The sequence below is a fragment of the Haemorhous mexicanus genome, chromosome 1 (genome assembly GCF_027477595.1).
Source record: "Haemorhous mexicanus isolate bHaeMex1 chromosome 1, bHaeMex1.pri, whole genome shotgun sequence".
Taxonomy (NCBI): Eukaryota; Metazoa; Chordata; class Aves; order Passeriformes; family Fringillidae; genus Haemorhous; species Haemorhous mexicanus.
Window position 1 is genome coordinate 98826223 of NC_082341.1, and position 15496 is coordinate 98841718.

Sequence of the window (15496 nt, forward strand, 5' to 3'; positions counted from 1 at the left end):
TCCTTGCTGGAGGCATACAATCTGGAGGTTTATTACAAAGCTGCCACTCCTTCAATTTATCCAGCTGAAGAACATGTCCTCTTACAAACCACCATGTCCCAGAGTTCAGTCACTTCAGTTCTAAAGGTTTGTAAAGAACCCCATCACCATCTCAGAAAGAACACTGAGAGTTTATTATTAGAAGCTTATTCATAGCCTTAATTGAGGGAAACCAGTATAATGATATAAAAACCTCACCAAAACAAACCTTTAAAAAAAAAATCCATGTTATTTTACTGTAATAATTCCCCTTTTGTAGCCAAAGTTCCAAAGTTTTAATTTAAACAGGGATTAGGGCATTTCAGCTTGTTTGTTTCATAAAAAATAAAACCCTTTGTCATGAATACTTATGACTATTTGCACTTCAAGTGAGCCTAAGCAAACACGCCGAGGTTTCCCATAGAACTCAGCCAATTTGTTAGATTATTCATGGCAGCAGAGAATGTGTACTTTTTAGAGCTTTTGTATTCAATTGCTGTTGATAAATGTTATCAGTTTTTACAGCAAATGACAACTTGGAGGACTTCATGTGCCTGAGAACGTGGGAATAGGTGGGTCTCCAGCAGCTTGGGAGTCCTGTATTGCTTACATGCCAATGTGTGGAAACTTCCTGAGCATTGCAGAGGGAGTGTCTGGACTTGGCTATCTGAATGAAGTGCTGGCAAGGATGAATTTGTACTGGACAGTCACACCGTGCCTTTTCTCAAGGCCCTTTCTGTACTCTGGAGATAATGACCTAGCTCTGGGGTGCTTAAGGACTCTTTGTTTCTACCTGCCACATTAAGTACAGGTAAACCACACTGTGATTTTTAAAAATTTTGTGTACTATGTTATTACATAAATATCATAAAATATCTTCTGTTTGTTAGTCTTTACTGTAAGCGCTGACTGTAAGTGTTTGGGATGCAGAGGAACACCCTGGGAGAGGGCCAGGGCAGCCCTGCAGTGCTGAGCCTCTGACCCACAGGAATGTCTCGCCGCAACCCTGCAAAGGGCCCGGGGAAGGAAGCCCCGAGGCCGCCTTTGGAATCCCTGACCCAGTTAAAACCTGTGGCTCTCCGGGTCCCTCGCTGATGTTCTCTTGGCCCTCCTGTCCAATATTTATTTCAGGGATGAAAGAACTCCCCGCAGTCCGCCGGGTGACAGTAGGTGGCAGCGTGGCATCACGCTTCCCCTCCCTCAGCCTCTGGCTTTTCCGTCGTGCTTCGTGTGTTACCGACAAGAAATTCACGGTTTGTCTTCTTTTCCCTGGGTTAATCAGCATGGAAGGCTGCATGCTAATGAAACTCGTGGATTATGTAGACGGCACAATCCAGGTATAATTCATAAGGCCGACCGGGTTTCAGTGACGGCCACTGTTAATAATTAGATCTCTCCAGAGAGTACACAAATTTCATGCACTAGAACAAAAGATTGTCCTGTGAACTGTGATCCTGTGTGCCTCAGAGGTGAAAAGTTGAAAGAAAAATCTGCATCTCACCTGGTTATTTTTTTCCCTAGTTGAGTACTGTGTGAGCCACTAAGACATCCTTTAAGACACTGTTAGGTCCTAATCCACAGCTTCAGAAAAAAAAAAAAAAGTATAAAAGTGCTTTAAGATTTAAAAATTGAATGTCCTCTATAAAAGCTACAAATTAATAATATGATAAAGCTGCTGTTGACTGGAAGTATTTAGAATATTATTTACAGACGGAACAAATAAAACTTTTTTTTTTAATTTTACCCTTATTCTTGCAAGCATCTGCTGATTAAAGCACAGAACCTACATTATTTAAGACCAGTACCTCACATGCCAAAGAACTTATGTCCCATTTTATGACCACAGCCCCCTGAAACTAGAAGGTGGGACATAAGGAAGTGCCAAATGAAGCTTAATATTGTAGCAACAGCTGTGCAGTGGTGTGCTGCTTTTGTCAGGGGTAGAGTTAATTTTCTTCTGTTCACTGCTGTCCATGACAAGAAGAAGGAGACAGTGGTGGACAACCAAAGTCATTCTATGATTCTGTGATTCTAACTGGGTCCAGAACACAATATAAGGAATGTTGCACACATTAAACACTGACATTTCTTTGCACAAAAGCATTCCTCTTATGCCTTAGAAACTGTTTTCTCTGAATGTAGAAACGAGTGAATCAGTACGTTCTGAAGTATATGAAAGAGTTTTAATTACCACCTAATTTGTCTTGTTTGAATTTACAAAGAATACTAATTTATTTTTGTATGATGAATAAATATTTGGCACTGAATTAATCATAGTTCTGTTTTTGAAGCAAGTAGCTTCAGGGCTGATACAGCTTCTAACATACAGTACAGTATGTGTGGAATGTACAGAAGAAAGATAACAGAATCCATCTAATCTCTTCCTAAATATGTATGTCTATAACATACATAACAATTTTTGGCAATTTATTAAAAACTAATTATTAACATGAAATTATTAAGTATTAAGTAACTAATCATTAGGCTGGAAAGTAAGAGCAGAGGCATTAGAGTACAATCTTGCCCACATGCTCATGAATAAACATGTAATTTTGAAAACAGGAATTAGACTCTGAAATTACAGAAATTTTAGGAAAAAGAAACCCAAAACAACAAGGTGTATCTATAAAGTTATCAATGGTTTTTAATTTACAGAAAAAGGAAAAGTTATTATGCAAAGGAGTGCTTGGTTTCTCTGAAAATACTGAGGATATGATAACATGGTGACTAGAAAATACCAGGTTTTCAGAGAAGCATAGCCAGCAACTAGATATTTTAAACTTTCAAACTTTTTTCAACCATATATTTTAAACTTTTGCTTCTCAAAATTCCATGACTCACTTTCTCTGCCAAGGAATATATTTTTGAGACAAGTAGAGTACATGAGTACCTTCACATGGGCCATTTCCTATGCTGCCGGATTCTGTACTCCTGCAGGATGGCAGCCCTGATGCTGCGACCCCAGTCTCAGGGGGGTCTGTGTGCACCTGACTCCTCCAAGGGTACAGGACTGCAGCTTTGTGGTGGTCTACACAGTCCTCCTCACTCTGGGGGAAAGCCTCAAGGACACCAGCTGATTTGTCTGTGTTGTGCTACCCAAGCAGAGGCTGACCCACTCTGCTGACTGTTTTACTCAGCCTGGATTTATTGTGCACAAGAAACACTATTTTTGCTGTGTAAATGGGATATAAGCCTAAAAAAAGAGAACTATTACTGCATATAATGCCACAACCTACTTGTCAGATTTGTTTTGTATAACATGCACATTCCTTTCTTCTCAGTGATAAGCCTTACATTATTTTAAATTAGATTTGAAGACAGGTAGTCTGTCATTGGATTGAGTGTTATAATTGCAAAATACACACCCAGCTTCCAGGGCCACAAGCTTATTTTATAAATGATGCAACATTGCATAACCAGTATGAAGCATAACATTAATATGCAATTATGTAGTCCAGAGAATTATGGATCAATAGCATACTTTGATTTATTTTGCTAAGTCTTAACTCTCCCTTCATTAAGAGAATTTATTTTTTGACATATGTTTTAACTAAGATGATGAGATTTTTCTACCCTATAAGCTTCTTCATGATGGAGAAACAGAAGAACAACTATATAAAAGCAGGACAAGACTCAGCCAGTACTCATAAATTTAATAGTGCAAAATTTCTGCATGTAAATGTATAATAAACATACTTGGGTTGGTTAACTGACTCATTTGCGTAAATGTTGTCAGGGTACCTTTACTAGACAATGAGCAAAAGGGGAAAAAATCTTCTCTGAGCTTGCTAAAGAAAGGAAGTCATCTATATAAGGAGGAGCACCAGTCTTTACAGAAGGAACCTGGAGTGATTCCAGCTTCCCATCCCTTTCTGAAAGGATTTGAGCAGCCTGAGTTTTCAGAAGACAGGTGGTGGCTGCTTAACATGTGATACTTTGTACTTGATCTCCCTTTTCCTTTACACACAGACACACACATCTATATCTGTATATGTATATTTCATCTAAGTATATATATATTCCTCTCCTTGTAGTTCTACTATAAAGTCCTCTAGAAGAAAAAATGCTCTTACACCAGCACTACATTTGACAAAGTTTTTTGGGTGCATTCCTCAGCCTGGGGCTGGGCAGCTGCCCGATCCCTTGTGACTGACTGCATCCCTACACTCAAAAGGGCAGCTGGAGTCCCTGGGCTGGAAGAAAACGCCTTCCTTTCCCCTCCGCAGGTGGGCAAGGCGCCAGTTCCCCCCGCGGGCCTTCTGTGCCGGGGCAATCCCCTCGTCAGGCGGTGCCGAGCTCTCGCTGTGCTGGCACAAAGAGGGTCACAGGCCAAGCGTGAGTCATGCCTTAAAATAGCAGCGGGCGCAAGACTGCAGCACAAAATGTCGCACAGGGCAGCGTGGAAAACAAAACTGGACCAAACTGGCTGGAAGAGCAGTTATCTAAACACAGCTCTTCTTAAGGACAGACTGATGTTGTAGTTAAAAAACTCTGTCAGTATGAAATAGCCACACAAGTGCGGAGCTAATGTAATCCTCCTATTTACCTGCCTTGCTTTTTACCACCAAATAAAGGGTTATTTTCAATCGGCATTGCCCATTAGGGCTGAACAGCAGTCTCTAAGTAGGTAAAAATTATGTTTCTGCTCTGTTCTTGTTCAAACAACAGAGGAATGTTCTGGGCAATGCCGGCGTCAGGGAAGGCAAGAAGGGAAGGCAAGAGGACTGTTCACATTGGGGGGTCCGGATAATACTCGGGGAAGATAACAAGGTCCAACAGCTCCTGCCTATAAGACAGGCAGGAGAGACATGTCCGAGGAAAAGTATGTAGAGGGAAAACATTCTAAAGGAAAATAACTAATTTGAGGGTCAGGAGAGAACAAGGGGGATCGGCAGGGACAAGTAAGAGACTGGGGAGCCAAACCCTGAAATGTGGAATTACTGGAGAGTGCCATTGGCATGCTTCATGGGCTTTGTAACACGATCAAGTGAGAGAGACGGTGCCCGCACTTGTATTCTGCCTGTAATCTCTGTAATATCGCCGCTGTTCGTGGAGTCACAGGCGCCAGCTTCCAGGGAAAGGTGGGAGCGCGGCGTTCACGCAGCCCAGCAGCCCGGTCCGTGCTGTGGCTCAAACCAGCCGCTCACCACCCCTCGGCTCCCGGCACGAACCCGCGCTGCCGGACAGCGAGGTTTCACTTGGCACGCAGGGATGGGACAGCAAACGACCGGGCCCGATGCTGCGATGGCGATTCCTCCTACTCGCCCAAGGCCTTCCCACAGGGAGAAGGCTCCACAGCAGGCTGTTCTCGCGTCCATTGCTTCCATGGCATTCCTCCTTCCTTCCAGAGAACGGGAAGGGAAGGAGGGCATTAGCCTGTCCTTGTAGTGCAGAAATAAAACCGCTTACTTCTCTCCAAGGATTAGGTTTGTGTCTCTGGAACAGCAATTACTTACTTATCAAACTTAGCCAGCCTCCTCGGGAAGCGTTGCGGCCGCCAGGAGGAACACGGACTGTCACTGGCTGCTGTGGCGAGATCAGCGCTGCAGACACACCCTTCGCCATGCCAGCTTTGAATACATGTTGGACTTTAATTGTTGTTTTATTTACAGTTTTACTTTGCATACGTGGGACAGGCTGAATACAAACGGCGACGGACCAAATTACACAAAATATGCCACTACGAGACTTGTTTACCTATATTATCACCATGCTAAAGGCTGGAACAAGTTTAAGTATTCCTGCAAGGTGACGGAATTTGGGGATCAGGCGTTCGTCGGGTTGGACGGCGGGGAGCTGCCCCACGGGGCACCTCGGGCGGGCGGGCGGGGGTGGGGCATGGCTCTTCCCTCCCCTTTGCCTCACACCCTGCCCGTCGTCGTTCCGCCGCCCCCCCCGAGAACGGCGTTGAGCAGCCCCATCCGGGTCCCTGTCCCGCGGGCGCCACGAGAGGCGAGCGGGCAGTTACACGAGGCGTGACCGCGGGGGATGGAGGGGAAGAAAGTGTAAGGCAATGAGCATTCCTGGCGCGGTTAGAGCTCGGAGACTCTCCAAACCGCTGCTGTATTTTGCTTCCTGCCATTCCCGACAAGGCGTGTCCACGGTGGTTACCGAGGTTGAGCTCTACTGCCTCGACCACAACAGTGCCTCGCCCCCCCCAGAGACACGAGAGCTTGGTACGCGCCGGCGGTGCGGGTAGGGCGGTGCCTGTGTGACTCAGGCGCTGCCATTTTGAGGGGTCCGTGGTGGCTGCGCAGCTGCACTTCACGCTCGCTCCGTGCCGAGGCACAGGCACTCCCGCTCCCTCCTGCCCGCTCCTGCCGTCGCCCTCGAGGACGTCCCGGGACCGCCTGGGCGATAAGAGGCTCTGCTCAGTCTTTTCATCATTCTACCCGGCCGTCCCGGTCCTGTTCCGACGCCGCTCCGGGATCTCTCTATGCCCGCCGCCCTTCTCCGTAGGAGCCGCTAGCGCAGGGACAGCGTCCTCTTCCTCCTCCTCCTCCTTCCGCCGCCGTCGCCTCTTCTTTCTCCTTCTCTCTCCGCCACCATTTCCCCACTCCCCGGCCCCGGGGCGCTGAGCTAGACTATGGGGACCAGGTCGGGGCCGAGCAGCGGCAGAGCGGGCGGCCCGGTCACCGTGTCCCCTGCGGCAGGGATGGGGGGGCTCCGCGGCTTCGTGGCTTTATCTTGACATGGCTCCTCTCCGTGCTGCCAGCACCGCCGCCACCTCCTCCTCCACTGCTCCTCCTGCGCCCGCCGGCTGCGGGTAGCGAGCGGGCCACGGTCCCGGGCTCTCGTCGGAGCCTCTCAGTCTCTTGCTTAACTCGGGGGAAAGCTTTGGGAGGGGTTCCTTTTTTTCTTTTTTGTTTTTGTTTTCCTTTGGTTTTTTGTTCCTTTCTCTCCAGGGAGAGAAGGGGAGAAATACTTTTTTCCCCCCTCCTCTTCTTAACCTGGTCCGACGAATTTTTTAACCTAAAAACTTTTTAACCCCGACTAATCAAACCTGGGGAAGGGGAAAAATGTCTGGAGAGAGGAAGAAAATAACCTGATAACTGGGGATTTGCTTTTTTTCGGGTGAGGGTGATTTAGAGGTTTAAAATTGCAACCTAGGTTGCAATTTGAAAAAAAAAGCAAACAAAAACCTCGCAAAGAAATCTGTCACCGAAAAGCAGGAGCGAAACGCACTCCATGTTTTCCGAGTCGTGGCCATGAAGTGAGAGGGGAGAGAGGCGGTGCTGCTGTGGGTGTCCCGCTGCCCCGGGCGCGGCCGCCCTGCGCATAGAGAGAAGCCGAAGGGGAATCCAAGAGCGCCCGCCATGCACAGCCTCGGCTGACCGTGCTCGCAGCAGCAGAGAGGGAGGGAAGGATCCCCGGGGGATCAGCAGCCCAGGGAGTGTATGAGGTGTCGGGGTATGTAGGGCTCTCCCACTGGTAAGGAGCAAGCCCGGGTTTGGGGCACTGATTCAGGTTTAAGTCCCTCGGTGAGATAATACTGTCCTTTAGCATCCCTGCCCGCCCCTTGTCAATGGCCATCATGATCCCTCTCCTCTTCGGCAGCAGTAGCCTCAGGGTAGTGATGAGCAGGATGAAGTTAGAAATGACTCCGCTGTCTTTTCTCTTTGCTCCCCTGCAAACCAGCGCTGTGTTGTCTGTAGTTGATTTTGTTGTTGTTGGCGGCAGAGAAATGTCATACTTCCCGGGTTGTGCACTCCTCCTTTGCACCCTTTTCTCTGCTCTCCATCAAGTGTAATAATTCTAAAGAAAAAGACAGGCAACATAGCAATAGTGGAAGGCTGAGAATAATAATCAGTAGAGTCATGAATCTGGCTGGGGTAGAACGCAGTTTGTAATTTCAGCTTCGGGTTTTTTTTTTTGTAAGCAGAGCAAAAGTACCCCCCCATGGATTGGGCTTGTGCCAGTTGTTTTTTATTGTACACATAAATTGTGATAAGATTTGTTTGGGGTTTGTTTTCTTTTTTTTTCCCCCTTCATTCTTTTCCACTTAGTCCTGCAGCTAAACTGTTCAAATTTTTCTCTTCGAAATTCTTTGGGGTTTTTTCTTGATTTATTTTAAAACCTCTTGTCCAGCCATGGCTGGACAATTACTTTCTTTGTTTCTTGACCCCTCCAATATGACATTCTGGTAAAATATTGCCTGAGGTGCGGTTCTGGGTTACATTAGCGTTTGATCTATTCAGTTGTATTAGCAGGAATCAAACGACTTGTTTCTGTTGACTTAAGTCTTACGAAAAGGGTGCCCATAGTTTAGCGACAGTTTCCAAAGGCTTTAGTACCACCTGTATTACAAAATGGGGGACCCAAACTCCCGGAAGAAACAAGCTCTGAACAGACTTCGTGCTCAGCTTAGAAAGAAAAAAGAATCTTTAGCTGACCAGTTTGACTTCAAGATGTACATTGCCTTTGTGTTCAAAGACAAGGTAACTTGGTTTTAAAGTGTCTGTGTGTTTGTTGCGTTTTAAGTGTTCTGTGCAAAGTCTTACTGCCTGATTGCATCAAATGTTTTTTCCTTAACAGAGTCCATTGACTTTTTTTTTTTTACATTGCTAATTGCTATGATACTTAGTTCACATTTGTCATTTTGGCTGTTTGTGTTTTGTAGTTTTGTAAGGCAGAGGGTTCCAGTGCCTCGTTAAATGGTTACTTAGTAACTTTTTAATTGGGTAGATACTTTTCAAAGTTAACACTGTAAATCGTTGAGCCCAATTGGGGTCTGTCCTGCCCAGTTGCTGACTGTGAGCAGTTGGGCTGTGAAGGCAATCAGACTGGGGCGATTGCCGAGTGTGTTTATCTGGTGAAAGCTGAAGGGAGGACCTGGCAGTTGAAGGGAGGCGTCGCAAGATGTGATGTGGAAATGGCCCCAGTGCGCAGGCACCTGTGGAACTGCTGCTGTCATTTTGAAAGGGAGTGGGGAAGGCAGAGAGAAAATCTTCATTTGCTTGGCTGCCTCTGCTACTGAATTTCACACATCTGGGTGGGGAGCTGGGTCTTTCTAAAGCCAGCTATAGACCCGCAATTGTGGAAGAGTTTTTATCCACAGAACGTTAAACGAAGTAGGTATTTAGAGGAAGTGAATGTGCTGAACACATGATGAGGAAGTGAAGGTAGAAGCAAATGGCAGTAGAGTACATAATGCATGTAGATGAGCTCTGAAATTGTTTAATCTCCTCATGTGTACAGATTTTGCATTTGATGTAATAATTAGGTGTTTTTAATGAAGACTTTTCCTTTAAAATTTCTTAAGTTCAGTTTGCTCTTGTTTGTCAGTTGTAGTGCAAGCAGAGATGGATTTTATTGGGGTATAATTTCTCGGTGCTGTGTAATAGTAACATAAAAATGAATGTTTAAGCAGTGGCAACAATTAGATTTTCTTAGATGACATGGCTGTAACTCTTTTAGTTGGACATTGGTACTTCTTTTTGGTTGCTTTGTAGAAGTTCATGGCAAATGCCTGTTTTAAATCCTGTTATATTTGCATACATGTCAGTGAACTGAAGATGTCCATCCCATACCATTTTGCTTAAAGTAGGAGTTTAGCTCAAGTCAGCATGGTCAGCAAATAGTTGCCTGTTACCTGTGTTCTGATGTGGGGGAAGGGAAGTGGAGCATTATTTGGTGAGATACACTTTGTCTCTTAAATGGGTCAAGACTTGGAGTGCACTGTTAGAAACAGACATGAATTTTAGTGATTTTACATTCTCATAGTGTTTTGGCCTTGCTTGAGAGATGCTGAAATATTTGTAGTAAGTATAAAAGTTATATAGCAAATGAAAATAGTTCTCCTTTGAGAAGATCATAGCTAACTTCAGATGGGATCTCAGTCACCTGCTGTCACCAAATGTGGCTTTGAAAGATTTCACTTTTCATAAAAGGCAAACTGTCAAAAATTGAAAAGGAGAAAAAAGGTGTTAACCTGATTTGCAGAGAGAAGCTTGCAGAAGTTCTTGGTCATCCCAGAGTTGTATACTCTGCTTGAAGAAGGAGTAATTCTGTTAATTTTTATATAGAATCTCAAGTTTTCAAGATTGATATGTAAAGCTGCATTTTGGAGACTACAAAAATCTGTGCTGCTTTTATAAAAGTTGTCAGTCTGATTCCGTTTAATTTATGAACTTTTTTGCATGTGAATTTTAGTGATTTGTGTCAAAGCCCTAGTCTGTGTGATGTGTACTTTATACAAAAAAATCACAAATCCTGAAATAAACTGTTACCTATAGTTTCCTAAAAAGGATTGTAATCTGTTTTTTTTTTTTTTTTTAGAAGAAAAAGTCAGCGCTTTTTGAAGTGTCTGAAGTGATACCAGTCATGACCAATAACTATGAAGAAAATATCCTGAAAGGTGTGCGGGATTCCAGCTATTCTTTGGAAAGTTCCTTAGAGCTTCTGCAGAAGGATGTAGTACAGCTCCATGCACCCCGCTACCAGTCCATGCGCAGGGTAAGGCTCCTTTCTATGCTTGCTGAATTGTACTTTTCCAACACTTGTGCTTTTCCTTGTGAATCTTAAGGCTAATCCTGCCTTTTTGTTTTCTCATTTGCTGCATGAGGCCTCTGTGGGCCTGTGTTTGTTTATGTAGTCTAGTTTGAAGAGTAGCAATGGGGTAATAATAGTTCTGAAACTGTTTAAATGCATAGTTCTTAAGTTTTACCTTTCATTTGTCTCATTCAGAGATGTGCCTTGGGAATTGTATCTTCTTGCCATCCTTGTCCTTTAGAAGGCATGTGTTAAAAATTCTTGCAACAGCTCCTGCTGTACATCTAAGTGATGTTGCTTTATGAATATTGGAAGACAGTCTTTGCTAATGTTTTCTTAAAATTGTAGTTTATATTAAGTGGGTAATGCTACTAAAATTCAGTGGCAAGCAAGGAAGACTTCAGGTGTGGTAAGAGTAATACAAATGGAAAATCAAACAAATGTTGTGTAAGTATCACCTCTTAAGTATGTGCATGTATACATAAGTTGCTTATCTGTGTCTTTGACCACGGGAGGGAATGTAAGTACAGAACTTTATTGCTCACAGGATGTGATCGGCTGTACCCAGGAGATGGACTTCATTCTATGGCCTCGTAATGATATTGAGAAGATAGTCTGTCTCCTGTTCTCTCGGTGGAAGGGATCTGATGAACCCTTTAGGCCTGTTCAGGTATTGGGTTTGGGGTTTTGACTTCAGTAACTAACGTGTTCCTGGAGGGAGTGTTCTCTTTAACCAATAAGTTGATAAGGTATGCAAGTTCTGTGGATGTTAGAAAAATACGCTGTCTGCTTTTCTTTATAAAGGAGTCAGTGTTCTGAATGCCAAATTCTGCCTCCTATCTTTATGTACTGTTTTATTAGCCCTTCCAAAGTTTCCAAAGGGCCTTTGCAAATGACACATATGTATAAATGCATACAGTGTGTTTGTATTTGTGGGAGTGGATCAGATGTGCCTCTTAGTACAATTGAATCTTTGTCTAAATGTGATGGTATTGTTAAGGTTTTGTCAGTATTCCTAATTGCTGTATTTGATTAGATGGAAGAGTAAGATGGATGGAACCTTTGCATTATAAATTGTTGCACAGGAATCTTCTGCCACAGGAAGATAAATTGGGTTTTATATATGCTGCAGGTAGTGTTGCACCTTTGAGTTGCTAATATGTCATTGCAATGGCTCAATCAGTGTTGGCAGAATGAAATTAGGGGATTCTCAAAATTGTGTCAAGACACTGCCATGGCCCTCAGTTTCTGCTTTTCAGAATAGATCAGAAAAGGAAAGAGCAAAAGTGGTTGTAAAGCCCCAGACTGAAGACAATAAATGGGTTACATGTGAGTTTTATCTTGAAAAATATTTTATTTCCCTCCCTCACACCATGTAGGCCAAGTTTGAATTTCATCATGGTGACTATGAAAAACAGTTTCTGCATGTTCTGAGCCGAAAGGACAAGACTGGAATTGTTGTCAACAACCCTAACCAGTCAGTGTTTCTCTTCATTGACAGACAGCACTTGCAGGTAAGCTTCTTTTGTCCTTGTTTTAACAGGTGCATTTTAATCACAAAAAGCTTTTTCTTGTTGGAAACATCAGTGATTTTGCTGCAAGGTACTCAAGTAGAAAAACTAATCATGCATTCATGATTGCATTTTGGCAATTTCAGGGGAAACTCGCGCTATAAATAGGACTCATATGTGCAAAAACTAACTATAGGCCACATATGTGTTCACTTAGAATTAATTTTCTTGTATTAAAAATTAAAGGAGTTCTGAAATAGGCCTAACAGTGTTTAAGGAAAAAAATTAAAGGATTGGTTTGGGTGACAATGCGGAAATAATTCAAGTGAAGAATGAACAAAATAGTGAAAACATTTTATGCATTAGAGTTTGCAGACTAATTTTAAGCTCTGGCTGTTTATGTATATGAAATAGTGAATTTTAAATGTCTTTGGGGGCCTGCCTACTAGTCCTGAGTTAACTTCTAGGCTTAATACCTTTTCTTTGGGTTTTCTTTGCCTCTAGACTCCAAAAAACAAAGCTACAATCTTCAAGTTATGCAGCATCTGCCTGTACCTGCCACAGGAGCAGCTCACTCACTGGACGGTTGGTACCATAGAGGATCACCTCCGTCCGTACATGCCAGAGTAAGGTACTGGCCAGCAAAATGGGGAAGATCACAGAATGCAGCAGTGGATTTTCACTTTCCTCACCACTTCATTCTTTCAGAATTTAGAAGAAAATGGACTCATGTTCAGAACACTATACATTGTGAAACTTGATCATTCTGGATTTTTTTAATCATTTGTATCTCAGAACTTTGCAATTTTTTTTTTAGATGTTTTCTGCATGGACCTTGTGAAAGAGAGGATGCTCTGCACACTTCTGCACTGCATCAGCATCTTACTGAAATGTGAAATGAAGGGACTGTACATTGAAACAAATGTATCCGAAAGCACAAGGTGATCATTTGTGGTGGTGTTCCCATTTGTGCTGGTCATGCCCCCTAACATCTCTAATGTTAACCATCAGTATTTTGAGGGTGAGAAGTGAATGTAACGGGTATAAAGCCTTATAGCTTTGCTGTTCATGATTGTATAGATGAGCACTATCATTCATTCTAATGAACGAAGAAGTGGCTATTACAATAGGAAGTAAGTGTGGGAAAGAAATCTTTCTTAAAAAAAAAAGGCATCTCATTTAATGTATAGGCGTTTTTTGCCTCTTTTATTTTGCTGGGCCATGTCTTAAGTTAATGGCACTTTTGTTTTGGATCTCTTTCCCCAAGTTGCTGTATAACTGTATGAAGGTATTCTTTTGAGTTGGATGCATTTATACAGATGAGGCAGACCTGGAGTCTGAAGTTGCTAAAGCAGCTCAAAAAAGGTAAAATAATAGCTGCAGAAACAATGTTGGTAGAGGATTATTTTTTCTTGAGAGTTGAGACTTGTAAACTTGCAGGTGAACTGTGCAGGAAATACTGGTTTCTAAAACATTTCTTACAGAAAACCCATTGAGGTTGTTTTTTTTTCTTTCTTTTGGAATAGACATTATAAACCAATGTAAAATAGTGTTTGGAGTGTCAAAAGTTGGTTCTGACAGAACATTTTAAGATTGTGCAATGATAAAAGGAAGACTACTGTATAGTTTTGATGACAAAGAAGGCTCTGCTTAAGGGTTGAGTACCTTACTGGAGTAAAACTGCATAAGCCTACTCCCTTTGGATAAAACTAGTGCTTACCTGTTTAAAACTTGTATTTAGCTTTTGTTTGGAATTGGAAAAAATTGAAAATTAAATAAATTAGGTAAAAGATGGCTGGTTTTATTTATGGAAATCCTATTAATTGAGTCTTAGTAGCATCTTGCATCTTAAGAGTGTCACCCACTACAAACACTGAAAATGTACAGACTGTAAAATGTTAAGATTAGCAAAGATCAGTGGCAAAGGTGTTCTTGCAAATGTGGGCCATATGTTTTGAAAGTCAGAAATAATGGCATTACTAGTATCCTAGCATACTGGTACATAAGTATTTTTACTTCCAAGTTGGTAAGTTCCTACAGGTTAATATGAAACACCCTACAAAAACACTGCCTGAAAGCTCCAACTTCACTTTCATAGTTGCCTTAAGTTACAAAGAAATACCTTGAAAGCGCTGCTCTTCAGAATGCTAAGGCTTTCTAAAATATTTAGTAACCACCATACCTGCTAATAATACTGAAAATTTCTCTGCTTTAAGTGTCTCTTCTTTGAATGCTCTGTAAGACATAAAGCAGAATGTCCACATGAAGCTTGAGCTAAGTTTCATAGGGTCTGGAACATTTAAGTTTCTAGATTTTAGAATTTGCTTAGTAAGTGCTATTCTTTGTTCTTAATATGTCATTTTGGACATCATCTCACCACAGTGAGAATAGGGTCGTAGTTACGTTGGTTAGCAAACAAGTGACAGTTCTTGCATTAGGTATTTTGGTTTTCTTCAATCTGGTTTCTCTTAGAAAAAGCCTCAAGATGTTGGTCTGAGTGGCTGTATACACTGCTTTCCAAGTGTCAGCAATCATATGGATTTTAACTTAAATTCTCTGTATTACAGAAAACAGCTGTTTCCGTTTAATTGGTTTTTTTGGTTCTGTACAGGGTGCATAAGACAGGCTGCTCATTTGTTCCTCATGACAAACCATACCATGGTTCCTTAGGAGAGCACAGGATTAGAGGAAACAAAAAATTGGAAAACTAATTTTGTTAAATGTGGTCTGTACTACCCAGATAGCAAATCTTATGCTTTTGCTGTGCTATCAAAGTGAGTTGAGAACCATCTGCATTGTCTGAGTAGTGGGGAAAAAAGAAAAGGGACCAACAGGTTTCAGAGCTGAGAATGTTGGGGGATATGTGAGTTTGTTCTTCTATCATTTGGCATCTTTCAAGAGTTTCCCCTTAAACAGGACAGCTTTTGAGGGAAGAGATTCAACTATTGTTCTATTCTTTGTCAATGGAACTTGAGTTCAATTTCAAAGTATTCTTCCATTAAGTTACCGTAGCAGAATGCCCTTCAGAAGTGAATGGAAATAGTTCATCACATCTAGCTTTTGGTTTCAGGCCCTCTTTATATAAGCTTAATGGCTTTTTTGGTAGTCTTTTTTCAAAAGGTAGGTTTTATCTGAAAACTAATTTTCCAAAGTACTACTTGTGATGGTGTGCACCTCATTTCTGGAGCTGTTTGTAAACACAAAAAGGCTCTTCTACAAGAATTTTAGTTACTGCCTATTGTCAACTGCTTGTGTGGGTGCCTTGGACATACTAATACCAAGAATTGAAATACACTCAATATTGCACCTCAGTATGGGAGTTCAACCGGGCTGTTGCTTAAGGATTTGTCACGAGACCTTGGTAAGTGCCAAGGGGGCAGGGATAAAATAAGTAGACAGAAGGCCATTAAATGCATCTCAGTGAATTGTCGGGTGAAGGGAAGCTTGGGTCAGGTGCTTCCTGGGTGATGACAAGC

General features: G+C 42.5%; 1 protein-coding gene across 1 annotated transcript; it reads left to right on the forward strand.

Moving 5' to 3' along the window:
* The first annotated feature begins 6238 nt into the window (after positions 1–6238).
* Positions 6239–13814, forward strand: C1H6orf62 (chromosome 1 C6orf62 homolog). The gene is made up of 5 exons (XM_059857005.1): positions 6239–8456; positions 10297–10473; positions 11057–11179; positions 11889–12023; positions 12525–13814. The coding sequence occupies exons 1-5, from the start codon at positions 8328–8330 to the stop codon at positions 12648–12650; spliced, it is 690 nt and encodes a 229-aa protein (XP_059712988.1). The 5' UTR covers positions 6239–8327; the 3' UTR covers positions 12651–13814.
* The last annotated feature ends 1682 nt before the right edge of the window (positions 13815–15496 follow it).